The 19441-nt window shown below is 43.6% G+C and overlaps 1 protein-coding gene and 1 long non-coding RNA gene across 5 annotated transcripts in view; one reads left to right on the forward strand and one right to left on the reverse strand.

Moving 5' to 3' along the window:
• LOC142071591 (uncharacterized) overlaps nucleotides 1-16051 on the reverse strand; it is a 32208-nt gene extending 16157 nt beyond the window's left edge. The window contains exon 1 of the long non-coding RNA XR_012667717.1: nucleotides 15845-16051. This is a non-coding gene — a long non-coding RNA (uncharacterized LOC142071591). The remainder of the gene's footprint in view (nucleotides 1-15844) is intronic.
• LOC125633931 (protein FAM89A) overlaps nucleotides 1-19441 on the forward strand; it is a 53307-nt gene that overhangs the window by 27825 nt on the left and 6041 nt on the right. Inside the window, exon 1 of one of the 4 annotated variants that reach the window (XM_048843932.2) lies at nucleotides 16117-16528. The exons of the other annotated variants lie outside the window; for them this stretch is intronic. Coding sequence (XP_048699889.1) covers nucleotides 16289-16528 — 240 coding nt within the window. The 5' untranslated portion in view covers nucleotides 16117-16288. Of the gene's footprint in view, nucleotides 1-16116; nucleotides 16529-19441 lie in introns of those variants that run through there. 4 annotated transcript variants of the gene reach the window in all.

Below are 19441 nucleotides of genomic sequence, written 5' to 3' on the forward strand. Positions count from 1 at the left end.
CAGAGTTTCAACACCCTTGTCGTGAAAAAGTTTTTCCTAATATCCAACCTAAATCTCCCCCACTGCAACTTGAGACCATTACTCCTTGTTCTGTCATCTGCTACCACTGAGAACAGTCTAGAGCCATCCTCTTTGGAACCCCCTTTCAGGTAGTTGAAAGCAGCTATCAAATCCCCCCTCATTCTTCTCTTCTAAAGACTAAACATCCCCAGTTCCCTCAGCCTCTCCTCATAACTCATGTGTTCCAGTCCCCTAATCATTTTTGTTGCCCTCGGCTGGACTCTTTCCAATTTTTCCACATCCTTCTTGTAGTGTGGGGCCCAAAACTGGACACAGTACTCCAGATGAGGCCTCACCAATGTCGAATAGAGGGGAACGATCACGTCCCTCGATCTGCTGGCAATGCCCCTACTTATACATCCCAAAATGCCATTGGCCTTCTTGGCAACAAGGGCACACTGTTGACTCATATCCAGCTTCTCATCCACTGTAACCCCTAGGTCCTTTTCTGCAGAACTGCTGCCGAGACCTTAACTTTCTCAGACCTTAACTAAAAGTGGGAGGTAGTAAATCTTTAAGGAACAGATCTTTTCTTCCAACTGTTTACTGAACATTTGAATTAAACAGATTACTCACAGCAATGCAAAACAGAGTTTCAAACAGTTTGAATAAGTCACTTTCCCTTTCAATAATCAGATTTCATTTCTTGATATCTGATGTAATGATTTCACTAATTCTCCAGATGCATAGAATCTTCTAGCAAAAACATTATCAATAGCTCCTAGATTCTAATGTAAAATTCATGTATGCAAAAAAAAAAAATAAAAATACAGATAAAAAAAACTATTCAGACCTTCATACAGCATAAAAAAGCAAAACAAAAAAGTTGGGGGGACACAAATATTTAGGGAGAGAAAGGGAAAAGAGAAAATATGTGGGGAGATGGGATGAACATAAGAACAGCCATACTGCATCAGACCAATGGTCTATCTAGGCAAGTATCCTGTTTCCAACAGTGGCCAATGCCAGGTGCTTTATACGAAATGAACAGAACAGGGCAATCATTGAGTGATCCATCCTTTGTCAAACACTCCCCGCTTCTGTCCGTCAGAGACTCGGGATACTCTCAGCATGGGGTTGCACCCCTGACCATCTACACTAATAGCCATTGATGGACCTATCCTCCATGAATTTATCTAGTACTTTGTTGAATCTTGTTATAGTTTTGGCTTTTACAATATCCCCTAGCAACAAGTTCCACAGGTTGACTATGCGTTGTGTGAAGAAATACTTCCTTTTGTTTGTTTTAAACCTGCTGCCTATTAATTTGATTGGGTTATCCCTAGTTCTTATGTTACGTGATGGATAATGGGGAGGGAGGATTGGGATCGTGTCAGACAAGGGAGTACGTGTAAAAGGAAAACGGGTGTGGGAGAGTAGGTTAAATTTAGGGGGTAAAGAGTAGAATTCTGTATATGTGTGAGAAGAGGCAGCAAAGGGTAGCACATTGCAGTCAATAATCATGTGCATGTGTCCTTTCATTTTGTTCATGTCAACTATACAAACCAGGCCTCCTTTCTTCCTCTCTTGGAGCATGACCTCTTGGTGGCAGTGAGCATGATATGATGGAGGGTTCAACACAGGAGTTATATCATCTTTCTCCATTTTGTGACTCATAATTTATGCCTGAGGAAATGTAGCAGGTTGATTTCCACACTGCCCATGAGCACAGTATATAATAAATAGCCAGGTATATTTCTGCAATGATTATGGACCTGATTTTCCTTTTGCTTACACTGGTTTTCAGTTGGAATTGATGGCATTATTCCTATTTTATACTGCTGAGAGAAGAGAATCAGGCCCTATGCCTTCTTACCAGCTCTGCTGGTGTAGGATTGTAGTCAGAGTCATGACCAGAACCAACAGAGATTTGGTCTGGAAAACTTGGTAAAATTGATGGTGATTGATGAATGTTGTGAACTGTAACAGGGTTCACTCATCACAGGAGCTCCTCCTTGTGACCAGACATAGCATAGCATAGCAGCTGTCTCCTCTGCTGATGGTCCCTCCATTACTGCAGTGGTCTCTTTCCCTGCAACTTGGCCCTCTAACCCCTTACACATTAGTCCACCCCTTCCCAGGTAACAGGGAGTCTGACCCAGCTACAGTCCAATGACCTTACAGCAGATCTTCCACCTGTCTCTAGACAGGTGCAGTTCACCTCAGAGAAAAGCATAAACCTCCCCTGTAGTGCATCTCACTGCACAATGCAATATTAGGTTGAAATTCACCTATTCTGTCTTTGTATCTTATTTAAAAGGATATAATAGTGCCCCTCCCCTCTCCCCACCTACCCATTCCCATAGATTCTCCCTCATTTCATGAGCTCTGGGAAAGAGTCTGTCAGGCAGAACAGATCAAATTCATAACTGGTGCAGTACTGTAGTCACAGTTATGCCCGTGATGAACCAGGCTCATCTGTGTCAGCCTTGCATGCCAGCTGGTAAAAATAAATCACCCAATTAAGAGAGAGTGTGCAGTGTAGGAGTGAATAATTTCAGTAATACACAAAAATTAATGGGCCTGAAAGAAATAGACATAATTTTGTGAGAGGATTTAAAATAAAGTATTGTCACACACACACACCCAGTTCTTAGTAGCTTTGTCAGTCTTCACTTAGACTTCTTTTGTTGCCTCACAAAAAAAGAAAATAGCACTTCAAAGTGCTAATGGAATTTTTTCCCACCTAATAAGTGTCTGATAAAGCCTTGAGTGAGAACCGTTTGCCTCTTCAAAATGACAGTTGAAGGGGGCAGTTAGCACTGCTTCTCTGCAATTCAATTCTATGTTTGTTAGTCTTGCAACAACCAGCTTCTGACTCTTAGCAGTGCAAGCTCAATTTACAGTAGCAGCCTTGCAGAATCTGATTACTGAAAGCTAACTGGTGAAATTAGAGCTATAGGCTTTAAAGGTATTTGTCTTATTATCCCAGTGACACTGAACCAGGGCTGGCTCTACAGTTTTTGCTGCCCCAAGCAGTGAAAAAAACTGCTGCTCTGGACGGCAAAGGGGAGAAGCTGCCGCCGAATTGCCGCCATGGCAGAAACACTGCCGCCCCTTTCTAACTGCCGCCCTAAGCACCTGCTTGGAACGCTGGTGCCTGGAGCCGGCCCTGCACTGAACAGACCTTTCTCTTTGGAGAGATCTGTGGTGGGGTCAGCTCTTACGGGGGTGCTCTCCTGGTTGTGCTGAGGTCATCTGAGGTGGAATTTATGAAAGTTCTTACTCTGCACATAAATTAAATGGCAGAAATGAAGTGCTACCGAAATGTAACAGACAGGAGAAGTGAGGATGATTGGTGCTCACAGTATGTGCAGTGTTTCAGATTCTCCAGCCATCTGATCTCTGCCTTGATGCGCTTCAGAGGGGGAGCAAATGATATTTTAAAACAAAACTAATTCTCTATTTATTTTATGTGACATGTGTATAAAGCACATTTTAAGCATATATAGCAGTTTCTACGTAGCATTATATTCAATTTATTAAAACAGGGATAATTTTTCTCTCTTCCTCCCCCAGCCCCCAAAATAAGTTATGCATAATTTTTTTTTATTTTACAAAAGCAAGTCTACATACCAGGCAAAGCTTTAAAATAGTAATATTACAAATATTTAAAGTTTCAACATGCATCATACAGCAAGAATAATTGTTGAAAATAATGTTTTGGCATGAGTGCATATAACATCAGATTCTGACCTGAAATGAACCTGAGACAGAAATGTAACCAAGGTCATTTAAATTATAGTCTCTCAGTCAGAGAAGAAAATGCAAATTCCTTTCTCTTCTTCCTCTGTCAGGAAGACATGACAAGACCCTTCTGAAGCCTAGTCTAAACTACAAAGTTAAGTCTATGGAAGCTGCCTTACGTCAACATAGTTATACATGTGTCTACACTTAAATTTGTCTCCCACTGATGTGAGTGCCCCATTAGAGTGACACAATAACACCACCTCCCCAAGCAGCGTTGAGCCATGGTCAATGTACTGAGGTCAATGCATTGTGAATATAGACACTGTGTTACCTATGTCAACTCTTCTCCAGCAGCTCTCCCACAATGCCCAACAATGACTGCTCTGGTCACAACCGAGAACTCCAGTGCCCAGGGGTCACAGAGACTGGCCAAACCGGACAGTCTCTAAGCAAAAGAATAAATGGACACAAATCAGATGTCAAGAATTATAACATTCAAAAACCAGTAGGAGAACACTTCAATCTCCCTGGTCACTCAATAACAGATGTAGAAGTGGCAATTCTTCAACAAAAAAACTTCAAAAACAGACTCCAACCTGAAACTGCAGAATTGGAATTAATTTGCAAACTAAACACCATCACATTAGGCCTGAATAAAGACCGGGAGTGGCTGGGTCATTACAAAACCTAAACCTAATTTCCTCCTACTGTTACTCACACCTTCCTGTCAACTGTATGAAATGGGCCTCTCTCATTACCACTACAAAAGTTATTTTCCCTCCCTTGGTATCCTACTGTTAATTGAATTGTCTCGTTAGACTGACCTCACACTCGGTAAGGTAACGCCCATCTTTTTATGTATTTATACCTGCTCCTGTATTTTCCACTCCATGCATCTGATGAAGTGGGTTTTAGCCCACGAAAGCTTATGCCCAAATAAATTTGTTAGTCTCTCAGGTGCCACAAGGTCTCCTCACTGTTTTTGAGAAATTTTAGTGTCTCCATTTTGGAGCAGGGACTTGAAACACCAAGGTGACCCCCTGCCAAATTTCAGGGATGCTCCTTTTGCCATTCCCATGGAAATCTGCTCAAATTTGCCCAAGTTATAAGTCTCTGAAAAACTACAGTTTGCACATGCTCACTAGAGTTTTGTTAGAGGTTGGCAGCATTATTTTCTGAAGATTTCATCTACACTGAGCATGCTCCATCCCCACACAGTTCCTATGTGCTTACTGGATTGTGCATGCACCATCTCAACTCAGTGACCAAGCATATTCAAGACTGGTCAGGGGCTGAGCAGGAATTGTCCTGGATCTACTTCTCCAGGCTGCGAAAGGCTGCTGTGGCATGAGGTTCCGGAAGTGAAAGGACCTTAATCTCTCTGTGTCCTAGGCCATGTCTACACTACAGTGGCACAGCTATGATACTGCAACTGTGCAGCTATAGTGTAAATGCTTGCTGCAGCAGAGGAAGGGAGTTTTCCATAGATGTAGGTAATCCATCTCTCCGACAGGCGGTAGCTAGATCAACAGAAGAATTCTAGCTGTACCTACAGTGGGACTTAGGTCCAGCTAACATAGCTCAGAGCTCTGAGTGAGGGAGCTAGGTCAACGTAAGTTTTAGGTGTACATCAGGCCCTAGTTTTAGGTGTACATAATTCCACTCTGTAAAACAGGGATAATAATGCCATCTTATATCACAGGAGTGTTGTAAAGAGAAATTAAAAAATGTTGTGAACCAGTCAGACACTGCAGTGTAGAACATCATAGAAAAGCTGTTACGAAATCAATACATTAATTCAGTGAAGGGTTCACATGATTTGTAGTAATTAAGGCATAGTGCTATATACTGACTGATGACGGGAAAAAGAAATATTGAATGACTACCTGTCAGTGACCACTGTCCATCCCATGCACTGAACAGGGCAGTGTTTTGTGGAAAAAACAGTATGTGATCATGTAATTAAAGACTGTATCAGAATGCATATGCACAAGGAGGCCAAATTAAGATTATATAGGCAGCCTCGATTCTGTCATTTCCCAGCTTTTGAAAACTTAATATTTTAATGTATTTTTTTCTGTGTATTTTCTATCAAGAAGCATTAATTAAAGAAAAGTTAGCAGCAGTAACACCTGTCTCTAGTCTAGTTCTAAAAACCAAAAAAGGCTGAGGGCTAGACCCACAAGGGACGTAGGCCTGGCATACACTACACATGCTTTGCCAGTCTAGCTCTTCTAGTATAGCTGTACTGACAGAGCCCTCTAGTGTAGATGCAGCATATGCTGTCAAGTTTTTCTGCTGGCATAGTACCATAGGTGGTATGTCGTTAGCATAGCGACACTGGGTGTTTTGCTGGCACAGCTATGTCAGCGGAGAGCAGGGGTTCACATCCCTGACTACCATAGCTATGCAGACAAAACTTTTTTTGTAGAGAACCAGCCTTTGGGGTTGCAAAGCTCAAGGTTGCAATGCCTACCATCTAGGCACCTGGCCACCTCATGGAATCCACAGCCCTGAGTTAGGTCCCCTAAATCAGCGCTTCTCAAGCTATCTGATGTGGGGGACTGGCATTTTTTTTTCCCCAATGTGCACGCAGACCGGCAACCGATGGCTCGCGGGCGAGCACCGGTCCGCGGACCACCACTTTGAGTAGCACTGCCCTAAACAATGCATGGGGAGATCTAGGCACCTAAGAATGTGATCTACAGAAGCCAACAGGCTGAGTGGGGAATTGCCCAAACTAGCCAATAGGAAATGCCAAGGGGAGGGGTGTGGCCTAAGCCCAGCACTTCTCAGGCAGTTAGGCTCCCAAAATCTGGGCCAGAGGGAGACACCTGTCTTTGCTTGGGATTCTCAGCTGTGAACCCTCTCCTAGAGTTGGGTGTCTAACCTGTTTTTTGCAAGAAACGTGGGAGGGAAAAGAGGCTTCCCTTATAACCTTTAGCCCAGTGGTTAGAGCACTCACCCAAGATGTGAGAATCAGTTCCCCCCACTGCCTGATGTAGAGCTGAACATGGCTTCCCTACCTTTCAGATGTGTGTCCTAATGACTGGACTATAGACCCATTCACATGTTCTATCTGGCCCAATGCACATTTAGTAATTTATACACAGCAGAACAGCGTTAACACAAGAGATGGAGAGAGATTCACACCAGACTACATCATAATCCAGTGGATAGGGCACCTCTCCTGAGAGTCGAGTATCCAGGTCCTGCTCCACATCAGACAAAGAGCGGACTGGAACCTGGCTGAGTGTAAAGGTTAAAACCCCAACTGTTTTGTGTGGGTTTAGACATGCTCTGAGAATGCCCAATGGGCAGGTCCCGCTGGCAAGGTAGGTGGGGAACGCCTCGTCTGAGGATCCCACTGGGCCTTGGGCATGAGATGTGCCCTGATGCCTAGACTCAGAGGCGCCGACTTACAGATTTCCCCAGAGGTGCTCAACCCCCACTCTGCCCCCCCAGCCTCTTTCTGCCCCCTTCCAAGCATGCCCCACCCTCCCTCTGCCTCTTCCTGCCACACTCCTCCACCACCCCCCAGTGCCTCCTGCGTGCCACTGAACAGCTGACCACCGGTGGGCAGGAGACACTGGCGGGGAGGAGCTGATCAGCTATTTTTTTCCTGTGAGTGCTCCAGCCCCAGAGCACCCATGGCGCTGGCGACTATGCCTAGACTGAGGCAACAGTGTACATGCTGACTGGCAGAAATGTAGGTGCTTAGGGCAACTTTAACAGTGGAAACTCAGGTGCCCAGGCATTTTAGGCACCTTCAGGATTAGGTGGCAGGTGAGCGGAAATTTGAGGACCTCAGGGGCACCTAAATGTTGGACTTAAGTGCCTAAAATGGCAGTTAGACACCTAAGTCCTTTTGTGGATCTAGCCCTGAGTGTGTTATATAATTAAAGGAATTACATTCATAACAGAGAGGCATAATTGCCGAAGACTCCAGCTTCCATTATCACCATGTTACAACTGGGTCAGAGTAGATAAACAGCTAATTTAGACTTAAAAAAATAGGTTAACTTTGCATGAGTGGAGCCATTTAGAGCCTGAAAGTCAATAGACAAACTTCACAATTGATATGAACCTGTACTGTAAGCCAGTGTAAAATTTTTTTTGTTAAATAGAAGTAAAGATATAAGTGCAGGATGCCTAGAAGATAAAATGAGAATATTCAAAAGAGGTTCCAAATGGCTTTCATTTAGCAAAAATGATCTTTGGTAACAGAGCAAAGAAATAAGTCCATTAATAAACTGAAGGATAACACAATGCCTAGATCCTAATACTTGAAGAGTCAATAGTACTGTCATCAAACATACTTGACATAGAGGGAACATGGCTCTGTTGATGCATTTAGCCTACATTAAGAATGGTTTTAGTTGGATTTAATTTCATAAAATAACGTGATAGCCAATATGTGACTCACCATTGGTGCCAACAAGCAAAAGGTTCATGGTTCTTTACAAGCAACTCCTGTCTCAGAGCTGACAAACTCACTGCACCTAATATACCACTTTCAGGTATTTATCCATGAAGAGTAGCATGTGAGTTTTCTACTGAAAGCTTGTAACTTATCAATACTTGTAATCATTGTAAGATGTATGTAAGGGTAATATTTAAGGAATAATGTAACTATATTGAAAACTATGCCTTATGGTCATAGAATAAAGTTAGTCACCTGAGAATCATATTTCTCAGTAATGGCTCATTGAAGCGGGAGGGAGTTGTTATCCCGCCCTGGTCACATGGTGATGTAATGCAGTTGCCCTTGCTCCATTCCAGAGCAGTCAATGGAAAACCATCAATGGCAATTGCAAACAATCTAAACCACTTAGAGATAAAAAGGAACATTATAACAGACAGGGGAGTGTCCTGTCTGTGAATAAAGACAAAAGAAAAGGAGTACTTGTGGCACCTTAGAGACTAACCAATTTATTTGAGCATGAGCTTTCGTGAGCTACAGCTCACTTCATCGGATGCATACCGTGGAAACTGCAGCAGACTTTATATACACACAGGGAATATGAAACAATACCTCCTCCCACCCCACTGTCCTGCTGGTAATAGCTTATCTAAAGTGATCATCAAGTTGGGCCATTTCCAGCACAAATCCAGGTTTTCTCACCCTCCACCCCCCCACACAAATTCACTCTCCTGCTGGTGATAGCCCATCCAAAGTGACAACTCTCTACACAATGTGCATGATAATCAAGTTGGGCCATTTCCAGCACAAATCCAGGTTTTCTCACCCCCCCACCCCCATACACACACAAACTCACTCTCCTGCTGGTAATAGCTCATCCAAACTGACCACTCTCCAAGATTAAATCCAAGTTAAACCAGAACATCTGGGGGGGGGGGTAGGAAAAAACAAGGGGAAATAGGCTACCTTGCATAATGACTTAGCCACTCCCAGTCTCTATTTAAGCCTAAATTAATAGTATCCAATTTGCAAATGAATTCCAATTCAGCAGTTTCTCGCTGGAGTCTGGATTTGAAGTTTTTTTATTTTAAGATAGCGACCTTCATGTCTGTGATTGCGTGACCAGAGAGATTGAAGTGTTCTCCGACTGGTTTATGAATGTTATAATTCTTGACATCTGATTTGTGTCCATTTATTCTTTTACGTAGAGACTGTCCAGTTTGACCAATGTACATGGCAGAGGGGCATTGCTGGCACATGATGGCATATATCACATTGGTGGATGTGCAGGTGAACGAGCCTCTGATAGTGTGGCTGATGTTATTAGGCCCTGTGATGGTGTCCCCTGAATAGATATGTGGGCACAGTTGGCAACGGGCTTTGTTGCAAGGATAAGTTCCTGGGTTAGTGGTTCTGTTGTGTGGTATGTGGTTGTTGGTGAGTATTTGCTTCAGGTTGCGGGGCTGTCTGTAGGCAAGGACTGGCCTGTCTCCCAAGATTTGTGAGAGTGTTGGGTCATCCTTTAGGATAGGTTGTAGATCCTTAATAATGCGTTGGAGGGGTTTTAGTTGGGGGCTGAAGGGCCTGTCCTGTAGTAGGTGACTTCTGGGAACTCTTCTGGCTCTATCAATCTGTTTCTTCACTGCCGCAGGTGGGTATTGTAGTTGTAAGAATGCTTGATAGAGGTCTTGTAGGTGTTTGTCTCTGTCTGAGGGGTTGGAGCAAATGCGGTTGTATCGCAGAGCTTGGCTGTAGACGATGGATCGTGTGGTGTGGTCAGGGTGAAAGCTGGAGGCATGCAGGTAGGAATAGCGGTCAGTAGGTTTCCGGTATAGGGTGGTGTTTATGTGACCATTGTTTATTAGCACTGTAGTGTCCAGGAAGTGGATCTCTTGTGTGGACTGGACCAGGCTGAGGTTGATGGTGGGATGGAAATTGTTGAAATCATGGTGGAATTCCTCAAGGGCTTCTTTTCCATGGGTCCAGATGATGAAGATGTCATCAATATAGCGCAAGTAGAGTAGGGGCGTTAGGGGACGAGAGCTGAGGAAGCGTTGTTCTAAGTCAGCCATAAAATGTTGGCATACTGTGGGGCCATGCGGGTACTCATAGCAGTGCCGCTGATCTGAAGGTATACATTGTCCCCAAATGTAAAATAGTTATGGGTAAGGACAAAGTCACAAAGTTCAGCCACCAGGTTAGCCGTGACATTATCGGGGATAGTGTTCTTGACGGCTTGTAGTCCATCTTTGTGTGGAATGTTGGTGTAGAGGGCTTCTACATCCATAGTGGCCAGGATGGTGTTATCAGGAAGATCACCGATGGACTGAAGTTTCCTCAGGAAGTCAGTGGTGTCTCGAAGGTAGCTGGGAGTGCTGGTAGCGTAGGGCCTGAGGAGGGAGTCTACATAGCCAGACAATCCTGCTGTCAGGGTGCCAATGCCTGAGATGATGGGGCGCCCAGGATTTCCAGGTTTATGGATCTTGGGTAGTAGATAGAATATCCCAGGTCGGGGTTCCAGGGGTGTGTCTGTATGGATTTGATCTTGTGCTTTTTCAGGAAGTTTCTTGAGCAAATGCTGTAGTTGCTTTTGGTAACTCTCAGTGGGATCATAGGGTAAAGACAAAAGACTAATTCAGTAGATCCAAGGTGCAGAAAGACACTCTACATTCATTCATTGAGGAGACATCTTGTTGAGGGGAAGTGTTTTATGAAAGATTGGATCCTGGCTTTTGGGAAGCCAGCCAACTCTGCCTCAGACTGATCTGGGGGGGAGAGGGGAACCTACTTTATTAGATAGGAAAGGTAACTATTAAGTGTAGGCCCTCCTTTGTATTTTGTTTTATACTGTTGTTGCCCTGGAATGGAGGGGTGTGTTACCGCAGAAGCTGATCAAGCTAATTGCAACCATATTGTGTGCATTTAGCTACCATGAATTAATAAAATAGAACACCACATAGTTAAGGGTTAATTTGAACAAGCAGAGCTTCTGGAGGCCAGGTCAAATGCTAGCTGCATGTTTGCAGTTTCTGCTAATCAGAATGAGAAGAGGGGGAAAAAGGAGTCAAGACAAAAACTGAGACTGAAATAAACTAAGTGGATGGAGATCTTGAGTTTGGGTGTCTTTGCTATGGAAGCTTATTAGACTAAGATTGTTATGAATGTTATGTTGATAAGTAGTTGATTGAAGTTAGGAGAAGTGATGACCCAGTAGGGGTCACTATGAGTTATGTGTTTTGTAAAAATTAGTTATAAAAAGACTAGATAATAGAGTGTACTTTAGAGCAGTTCTCTAATGCTATCCTGAGAGACTGTTTTCTGACACCATACTCCCTGGCACAGAAGTGATCAGCTATCGCTGACCTGCTGCTAATTATTCAATACCATCTCAGATTCTAGGTAATTGTTTGGGATGTTTTAAACCTATAGCTTATGCCTGTCTGTGCTCAAATCTAAAAAATTGTAGTTTTAGATAAGAGCATGCTTACTTGCATCAATCTGTCATCAGCCGCAAGTACTGTGTTCCTATTGTTTATACCTGACGCTGCCTGGAGTGAAACAGTTAAGTTATGACTGTTTTGGGTTCTGAAAACCATGAGTAACATTGTAATAATTGTTTCTATCAATGATTCTCTTTTGCTTCTAGTGGACCCAGTATTCTTTTTTAACATTATTTTATTATAAGTGCTGTGTTATACAGAAGTGGGTAAAGTAAAACTGGGGTACAAACAGCACCTTTGGGTGCAGAGGATCTGAGGTTTCTGTGAGTTGCCAGTGTGAGGGGCTGGATATCACAGGGGAACGCTTCAAGGGACTTAGGGAATGGGGTGCACCTCCTGTTAACCTCCAAGGCAAAGACAGGGCTGGCATAGCCCAGAAGAGAGTGTCTGAGTGGCTAAAAGGCTGGTGGTGTTAGTGAGCTATTTTATCTTTCACAATTAGTTAGGAATGAAGTTGCCTCATGACAAATGGAAAGGATAACTCTTCTTGACTATGATCTGCATTATAATCCGCTTATAACTGATCTCTGAAGAAGCACATAGAAAACATAGGTTGGTAAAAAATCCGTATTAAACTGATTTAATGAAACTATTGTCAAAGACAGCAATGATATTTAAACCATGTGAAAGCCATACGAGTCAGAAAGAAAACTGGGTGAAGTTCATGCCACCTTTCGTCAGGGGAAAATGGGAAATCACTTAGAGGCTTAAGTTACACACTAAGAAGGAAATGATCTGGTCAGTTCTTGAACAGGAAACATTGAAAGACAATCTACGGTTGTTGCTGTGAGTGATGTTGGTGATTCAGCAGATGGCAACCTTCCTGCTGAACCAATGTCATAGCATGGTATGGGGGGCTACTGTAATACTGAACGTTTGCAAATGAGACAGACAAGCAAGGTCCTGACCATTTGTGTCATTCTAGATCATAAAGTAACTTTTGCAGGAGTAGTAATAATAGCACTGATGTCCTGGACAAATGCCAATTTTGTAAAAGTACATACTGTCTCCTTAAATTTCTCTGCATGGTTACAATGAGCTACCCTGTTATAGAGAATCCAACATACCAAAATCTGTAGAAGGTCCATCAAGGCCAGTATCCTGCCTCTTGCTATAGCCTGCCAGATTTGATGCCACAGAAGGTGCAGAGCCCCTTAGTAAAGTACCTAGCCAATTACACAATGCATATTCGGGGAGGAAAGAAATTCCTTCTTGACTCCTTAGCTAATTAGTTTACATCCTGATGCATAAGATATGAAATGCCGTTAGGATGCAGAACTCAAATGTTATTAGTAATATATTACCCTGTTGTTCTAGACTGTTGTGCAGTGGTACTGTGTGCTCTTAAACAGCCGCAGAGTTCTATAGTATAAGTGGCTGCATTTCAGTGAATGGTGAAGTGGTTCATCCATATGTTTCTTATGTGTCCATCTACATATGTAGTGATTTCATTCCTGTCAATTGGTGGAAAGACATTGAGAACTGGTGGTGCAATAATCTATAACCTTGCATCAGATAAACAGGTATGAATTGGCGTACACGCAGTCCCAATGATCATTGTCTTCTAAGTGGTTCCGAGGATTGTACCGCTAAACTGCATGCTCCCAAGAGTCTGGATCTGCAGTGGCAATGTGTTCTGACAACTCCAGTTTTGTACCCTTCCTTGATTTTTTATTTTTCAGTCTCTCAACTCTGTTGCTTAGCACAAAGAACTCTATGAGTATCAAAAGAAGAACTTCAAAGCTCTGTTTTTTCTAGAGAGTGACAGAGACTATGGAGATCCAAGATATAGAGTGATTGAGTGTGTTTGTGTGCGCATGCATGGGTGTAGACTTAAAGAATGAGGAAACATTATAGTTGGTTCACGTTTTTCTTTTGTTGCTGTTTGGAGAAAATAAGAGCCTGTGGTCCTGGTAATAAATCTGATGGATGTCATTAACTTGTCACAATTTGCTATCATCACTAGTTCTGGCATAACAGGCAGCAAATTCTGATGAGTAACTCTCACTCCTAAAAGTTTGCTACCCAGGATAGAAGTATACAGGTTTAACAAGCTTTTTGTGGTAGCAATTTTTTATGGGGTAGCCTAAACTGATGGATTAAAACCACTGATGTCTGTGAGAGAGGAATCCACGCAAAAACCTCCAAGCTGGAGACTGAGGTAAATAGTGGTCACAATATATGCAACAAATGGGCAAGGATATTCCAGGAAGATATACAGAGCAGCTATACATTATTTGGCTCGGAAGGTATTAAGTGTTTTGGGATTTCTCTAGTTTCAATCCCTACAAATTAAACATTGGATAAGAATATCAAATTTTACCATTGGATATTTTGATACATTTTGTGACATTCCAACTGGAAATGGAAATTTTCTTTTAAGTGAGATGCATGGCAGTTGTACAGACTTACAGATCAGACAAACAAGATAATGCTACACATTTTCAAAGAGGCAGAATTTAGCCCTTCTCTTTCTCAGTTCCTAAGACTTGTATAGCTTTTAATAGTCTCTTGTGTGTGTTGTCACTTCATTTGACCAAGGACGGAAAATATTTTGACGATACTAGCCATACCCGTCCACAATCTATTTTGTCCTTAAGAACAACCCCCAGGCTAGAAAAAAAATCCTATTCTCAGACTGCCTAAGACAACCAAAAATCTCATCCAAACCTAAGACAGAAAATATCATATTGCCGCTATATAAATCCATGGTATGTCTACTATTGAATACTATGTGCAGATGTGGTTGCCCAGTCTTAAAAGAGATATATTGGAATTTGTAAAGGTACAAAAAAGGGCAACAAAAACAATTAGGGGTGTGGAACAACTTCCATATAAGGAGAGAGATTAATAAGACTGGAACTTTTCAGCTTGGAAAAGAGACGACTAAGGGGGGGGATATGATAGAGGTCTATAAAATCATGACTAGCATGGAGAAAGTAAATAAGGAAGTGTTATTTACTCCTTCTCATAACACAAGAACTAGGGGTCACCAAATGAAATTAATAGGCAGCAGATTTAAAACAAATAAAAAGAAGTATTTCTTCACAAAACACGCAGGAACTGGTAGCCAGGGGATGTTGTGAAGGCCAAGACTATAAAAGGGTTCAAAAGAGAAATAGAGAAATTCATGGAGGATAGTTCCACCAATGGCTATTAGCCAGGATAGGCAGGGATGGTGTTCCTAGCTTCTGTTTACCAGAAGCTGGGAATGGGTGACAGGGGATGGATCACTTGATGATTCCTGTTCTGTTCATTCCCTCTGGGGCACTGGCATTGGCCACTGTCGGAAGACCGGATACTGGGCTAGACGGACCAGGCAGCTCATTTTCATTTCTACATCCCTTTTGCTGTCTCCACTCTATGCCACCGTCTCCCTTATACACATTCATGTTTCAGAGTAGCAGCCATGTTAGTCTGTATTCGCAAAAAGAAAAGAAGGACTTGTGGCACCTTAGAGACTAACACATTTATTTGAGCATAAGCTTTTGTGAGCTACATGCATCCAATGAAGTGAGCTGTAGCTCATGAAAGCTTATGCTCAAATAAATGTGTTAGTCTCTAAGGTGCCACAAGTACTCCTTTTTCTTTATACACACTCAGACTCCTTTCTTCTATCTCACACCTATGTCACATACTCCGTTCTGCTCTCATACCCTACCCTTCTTCTCACTCACATATACCCGTATCACTTTCTTCCCATTCACACACACAAAAAACCCCAATTATGTAAATCTAGATCTTTATAAAGGCCCCATTGCCTTATGAGCGGAGGTCTCACAAGGATTTAAAAAAAAAATCACAAAAGCAGTCTCACTATTCTCCCACCTATAGGGGAAACAGTTTGATTAATGTATAGACTTGTACGTGTCTTGTGTGTCAATATGGGTGTAGTGTGAAAGAAAAACCTATTGTAGAAAAGCTAAGTTAAAGTTTTGCATCCAGTCCTAAATACAGTGAGGTGCCAGGTCATTCTTATCTTTGCTGGGATGAGGCCCAGAGCAGGGTGACCAGATAACAAATGTGAAAAATCAGGACACTTTTTTTTGTTCGGAGGAAGGGAGAGGGATAGGTGCATATATAAGACAAAGCCCCTATTGTCTTTGTCCCGATATTACTGGGATGCCTGGTCACCCCTAGGCCCAGCTCTCCCGGGGGTTCTGTCCCTTACCCGTGCGCTCCTGGGCCTCCTCATCGCTGGGAAGCTGCACAGGCCCAGTGGAGTGGAGCTGTGCGGGAAGGAATCGCTGGCCAGGGAGAACTGAGCTCTCAGGTAGCCGGGGAGGCCTTTCAACGTCAGTGCAGCAAACGTGCATTGTGTTGGCACCCCGTGCAGCAAAAGGAGGGGGTGGGCCGGGCGCTGCTAACTGCCCGGCGGCTAAACTTGCTCCCAGGCGGAGCTTCCTCCCACCCGCCCCAGCCCCCTTCTCCTCCCACGCTTCCCCCGATCACCCCCCGCCCCCTTTCCTCTCTGGTCGCAGGCACCCCGCCTCTGTCCGTCTGACTCCCCGCTCCAGCCCGGAGGAGGGCCGGGCCGCAGGGGCGGGCTCCAGCGCTGGGACTGGGAGCCGCTCGGAACCAAAGGGGGCGGCGGCTCCTTCTCGGCAGCGGCAGCATGAGCGGGCCGGGAAGTGGCGGGGAACCGGGGCTGCCGCCGCTGCCCAAGAGCCTGAGCGGGCTGCTGAACTCCTCCTCGGGCGGCGGCGGCGGGCGCTGGCGGGACCTGGAGCGGCTCTACGCGCAGAAATCCCGCATCCAGGACGAGCTGAGCCGGGGGCGGGCGAGCGGCGTCGGCCGAGGCTCCCCCCGGCCGCCCAACCTGGACGCGGCGCTGGCCCTGCTCCGCAAAGAGATGGTGAGTGGTGGCGGGCGTCAGGGCTGCAGGGGCTTGTCCCCCAGCGCAGGGCCGCGGGCGCCCCCCGGGGGAGCCGGCAGCGCGCCGCTGCCCCGTGACACCTGGCGCCCCACGCAGCTGCCGCCCTGGCTGGAGCCGGCCCGCTGGGGAAGGAAACCACGAGCCGCCGGTTAGAAAGCGCCACTCTCGGAACTGCGAGTGAGGCGGCCCCGCTGGTCTAGCCGCGGCCGTGTTGGGGTGGGGCCGGAGTTTGTTTGCACGAAGGAGGCAGGGATGGGGGAGCGCCTGGTCTGAGGCTCGCACTAGGGGGAAGGTTTGGGGCTGAGATTTGAGAGCTGAGACCATGGGTTGTTGCCGCACCCCCGGATGGAAGTGGTTTCCATCATAGCTGGGCTTTGATGCTTCGATGGCTCTCAGCGCCCCCGATACAAGTTCCAGCACCTCTGGCCGGCACAACTGCTGGTTGGATCAGACCCTTCCCCTGCTCGGGGGCGGCCACGTCCAGCGTCATCCTCGCCCCTTCCCTCTCCCCCTCCCCGCATAGATGGTGTTTTAAAAGCCATAGCACGAAAAATAGGAATTACAGCGAAGCTGTTCAACAGGGCCCAAGCAGCTCAAGCTTTTAAGGCTCGTGGTGGCTAAAGTACCCAGATCAGTTTTGAAAATGAGAGGTCGGCTTCTAAATCACTGATAGTCTTCTGAAAATATTACCGTGTGCTCTCCAAGTAGCATAAGTAAAGTGTAAATCAAGCAACTTAAGTAGTTTTTACAGAGGCATAATAGTAATACTAAAAAAAAGTTATGAACACCCATAATAGTTACTTTGTGGGATAAATTAAGGCTGTAAATATTTAACATCTCCATCCCTAGGACAGACCAAGGGATTGTGAAGAAAGTATGCTTTTTGTGGTGTATCACAATTAAAGGGTTAATATACTTTTGCCTGAATGAAAATGACCCACCAAGCCAAAGAAATTACTAGGCTTCCTTTAGCTACAGATAAAATACACCCCTAGTTCAGTCTTTTTTTTCCAGTTTGGGCCCCTTTACGTGCCCCTCTCCTTCCTCCTGCTCTATTGAAAATATTAATATTTTTAAAATACTTTTTTTTTCCTGTGCTTAAAGTTGATTTAGGAAACACTCTTGCTGAAATTCTTTTCTCCTCCCGTTAAGTAAGATTTATTTTTGAAAATGCTTGATACAGTGATCAAGGCTTAAAAAAAAAATTGTCTTTGAGTATTTGAATGATAAAAGTTTCTTGTGCTGTTTCAGTAGGGGGAAATCTGTTTATGTAGCAGATAGAGGTGTACTAAGCCTGCTCAAGCTGCCTTGCTAACAATAGCATCATCACTGGGGATAGTATGGGTGATGGCTTGGGCTAGCTGCCTGAGTATGTTCCCTGGAGCATCTGGTTGGATTTGTATTTGGGTGGCTAGGCCAAGCCCCGTCCATGCTACCCTGGCTATGCTGATATTTTTAGTGTGATAGCTTGAGCGGAGTTAGCACACATCTGTCTACTGGAGCTGGGAAGCATGCTCCCAAGTGCTGAGTATACATATTCTTAATATGACTTTCTTCTCTGAGAATGGGTTATGTTAAGAGTGTTATGAGCTCTTGCTGCTTTGCAAAGGGCTGTAGACAGGGCAAAATCCATGACTGATCATTGGTTTAAACAGAGTTGCACCAGTGTTAGAATTATTAATATTTGAAATTATTAATATTATTAATATTGATGTGGGAAACCACCAAACATGAACTTTATCATAAATTCCTTTATTAAATCCAAAGGCCAAATAGTATTTATACAATTGCTCTAAACATGCCTAAAAAGCCTAACTAATAAGCAATTTACTACATCCAAACAGTAACAAACCACTTATAAGCATTTGATCAAGATACTTACAAATGGGCTAAACCCAGGGGTGCTTAGACCCATATTGGTCAGTTCTAATGTGCCCCATCAAGAATTAGCAATGAATCCTTTAAGAGTTTATACCTTTTTGACAAACAAGTGATGTCATTGCCAAATTACTGACTTCAGCTAAAAATCAATTTGAGACAATTTGCTTTTATTTCCAGTCTTAATCCAAAAAAGGTTTACAGCGTCCTCTCTTCCCAAGGCCTTTCCTTTCTTCTCTTCTCCCCCCACTCTTTGTTTACCAGCAGAACAGTGGGAAGATTTGAGCTTGTTTCTTTTAAGACAGTTTTTCTTTGTCTTGTTACTGCAGGTCTTTAGTTATTTTGGAACCATACATCCTTTCTACACTACAAGTAATACTACTTTATAAAAAACTTTAACTTTATAAAAAGAACAGGAGTACTTGTGGCACCTTAGAGACTAACAAATTTATTAGAGCATAAGCTTTTGTGGGCTACAGCCCACTTCATCGGTTGCATAGAATGGAACGTATAGTAAGAAAAAAAAAAAAATATATATATACACATACACACACACACACATGTACAGAGAAGTTGGAAGTTGTATATACATACAACTTCTCTGTGTGTGTGTATGTATATGTATGTGTGTGTATATATATACACACACACATACAACTTCTCTGTGTGTGTATATATATATTCTTACTATATGTTCCATTCTATGCAACTGATGAAGTGAGCTGTAGCCCACGAAAGCATATGCTCTAATAAATTTGTTAGTCTCTAAGGTGCCACAAGTACTCCTGTTCTTTTTGCTGATACAGACTAACATGGCTGGTGCTCTGAAACCTTTAATTTTATACTTATCCTACAATCAGTGTTGTGTTTGTTTTGTCTGATAAGGTGTTGCTGCCAACCTGTAGAATGCTCCTCCTCAATATACTAAGAAGACATTTTAAATGCTAAAATCTTATTCTGTCACAACAAAAGTGTTTCAACAACTAGACAGTTGTATTAGTGTCTTCAATTTCA

This window comes from Caretta caretta, chromosome 3 (genome assembly GCF_965140235.1).
Source record: "Caretta caretta isolate rCarCar2 chromosome 3, rCarCar1.hap1, whole genome shotgun sequence".
NCBI classification, from domain to species: Eukaryota; Metazoa; Chordata; order Testudines; family Cheloniidae; genus Caretta; species Caretta caretta.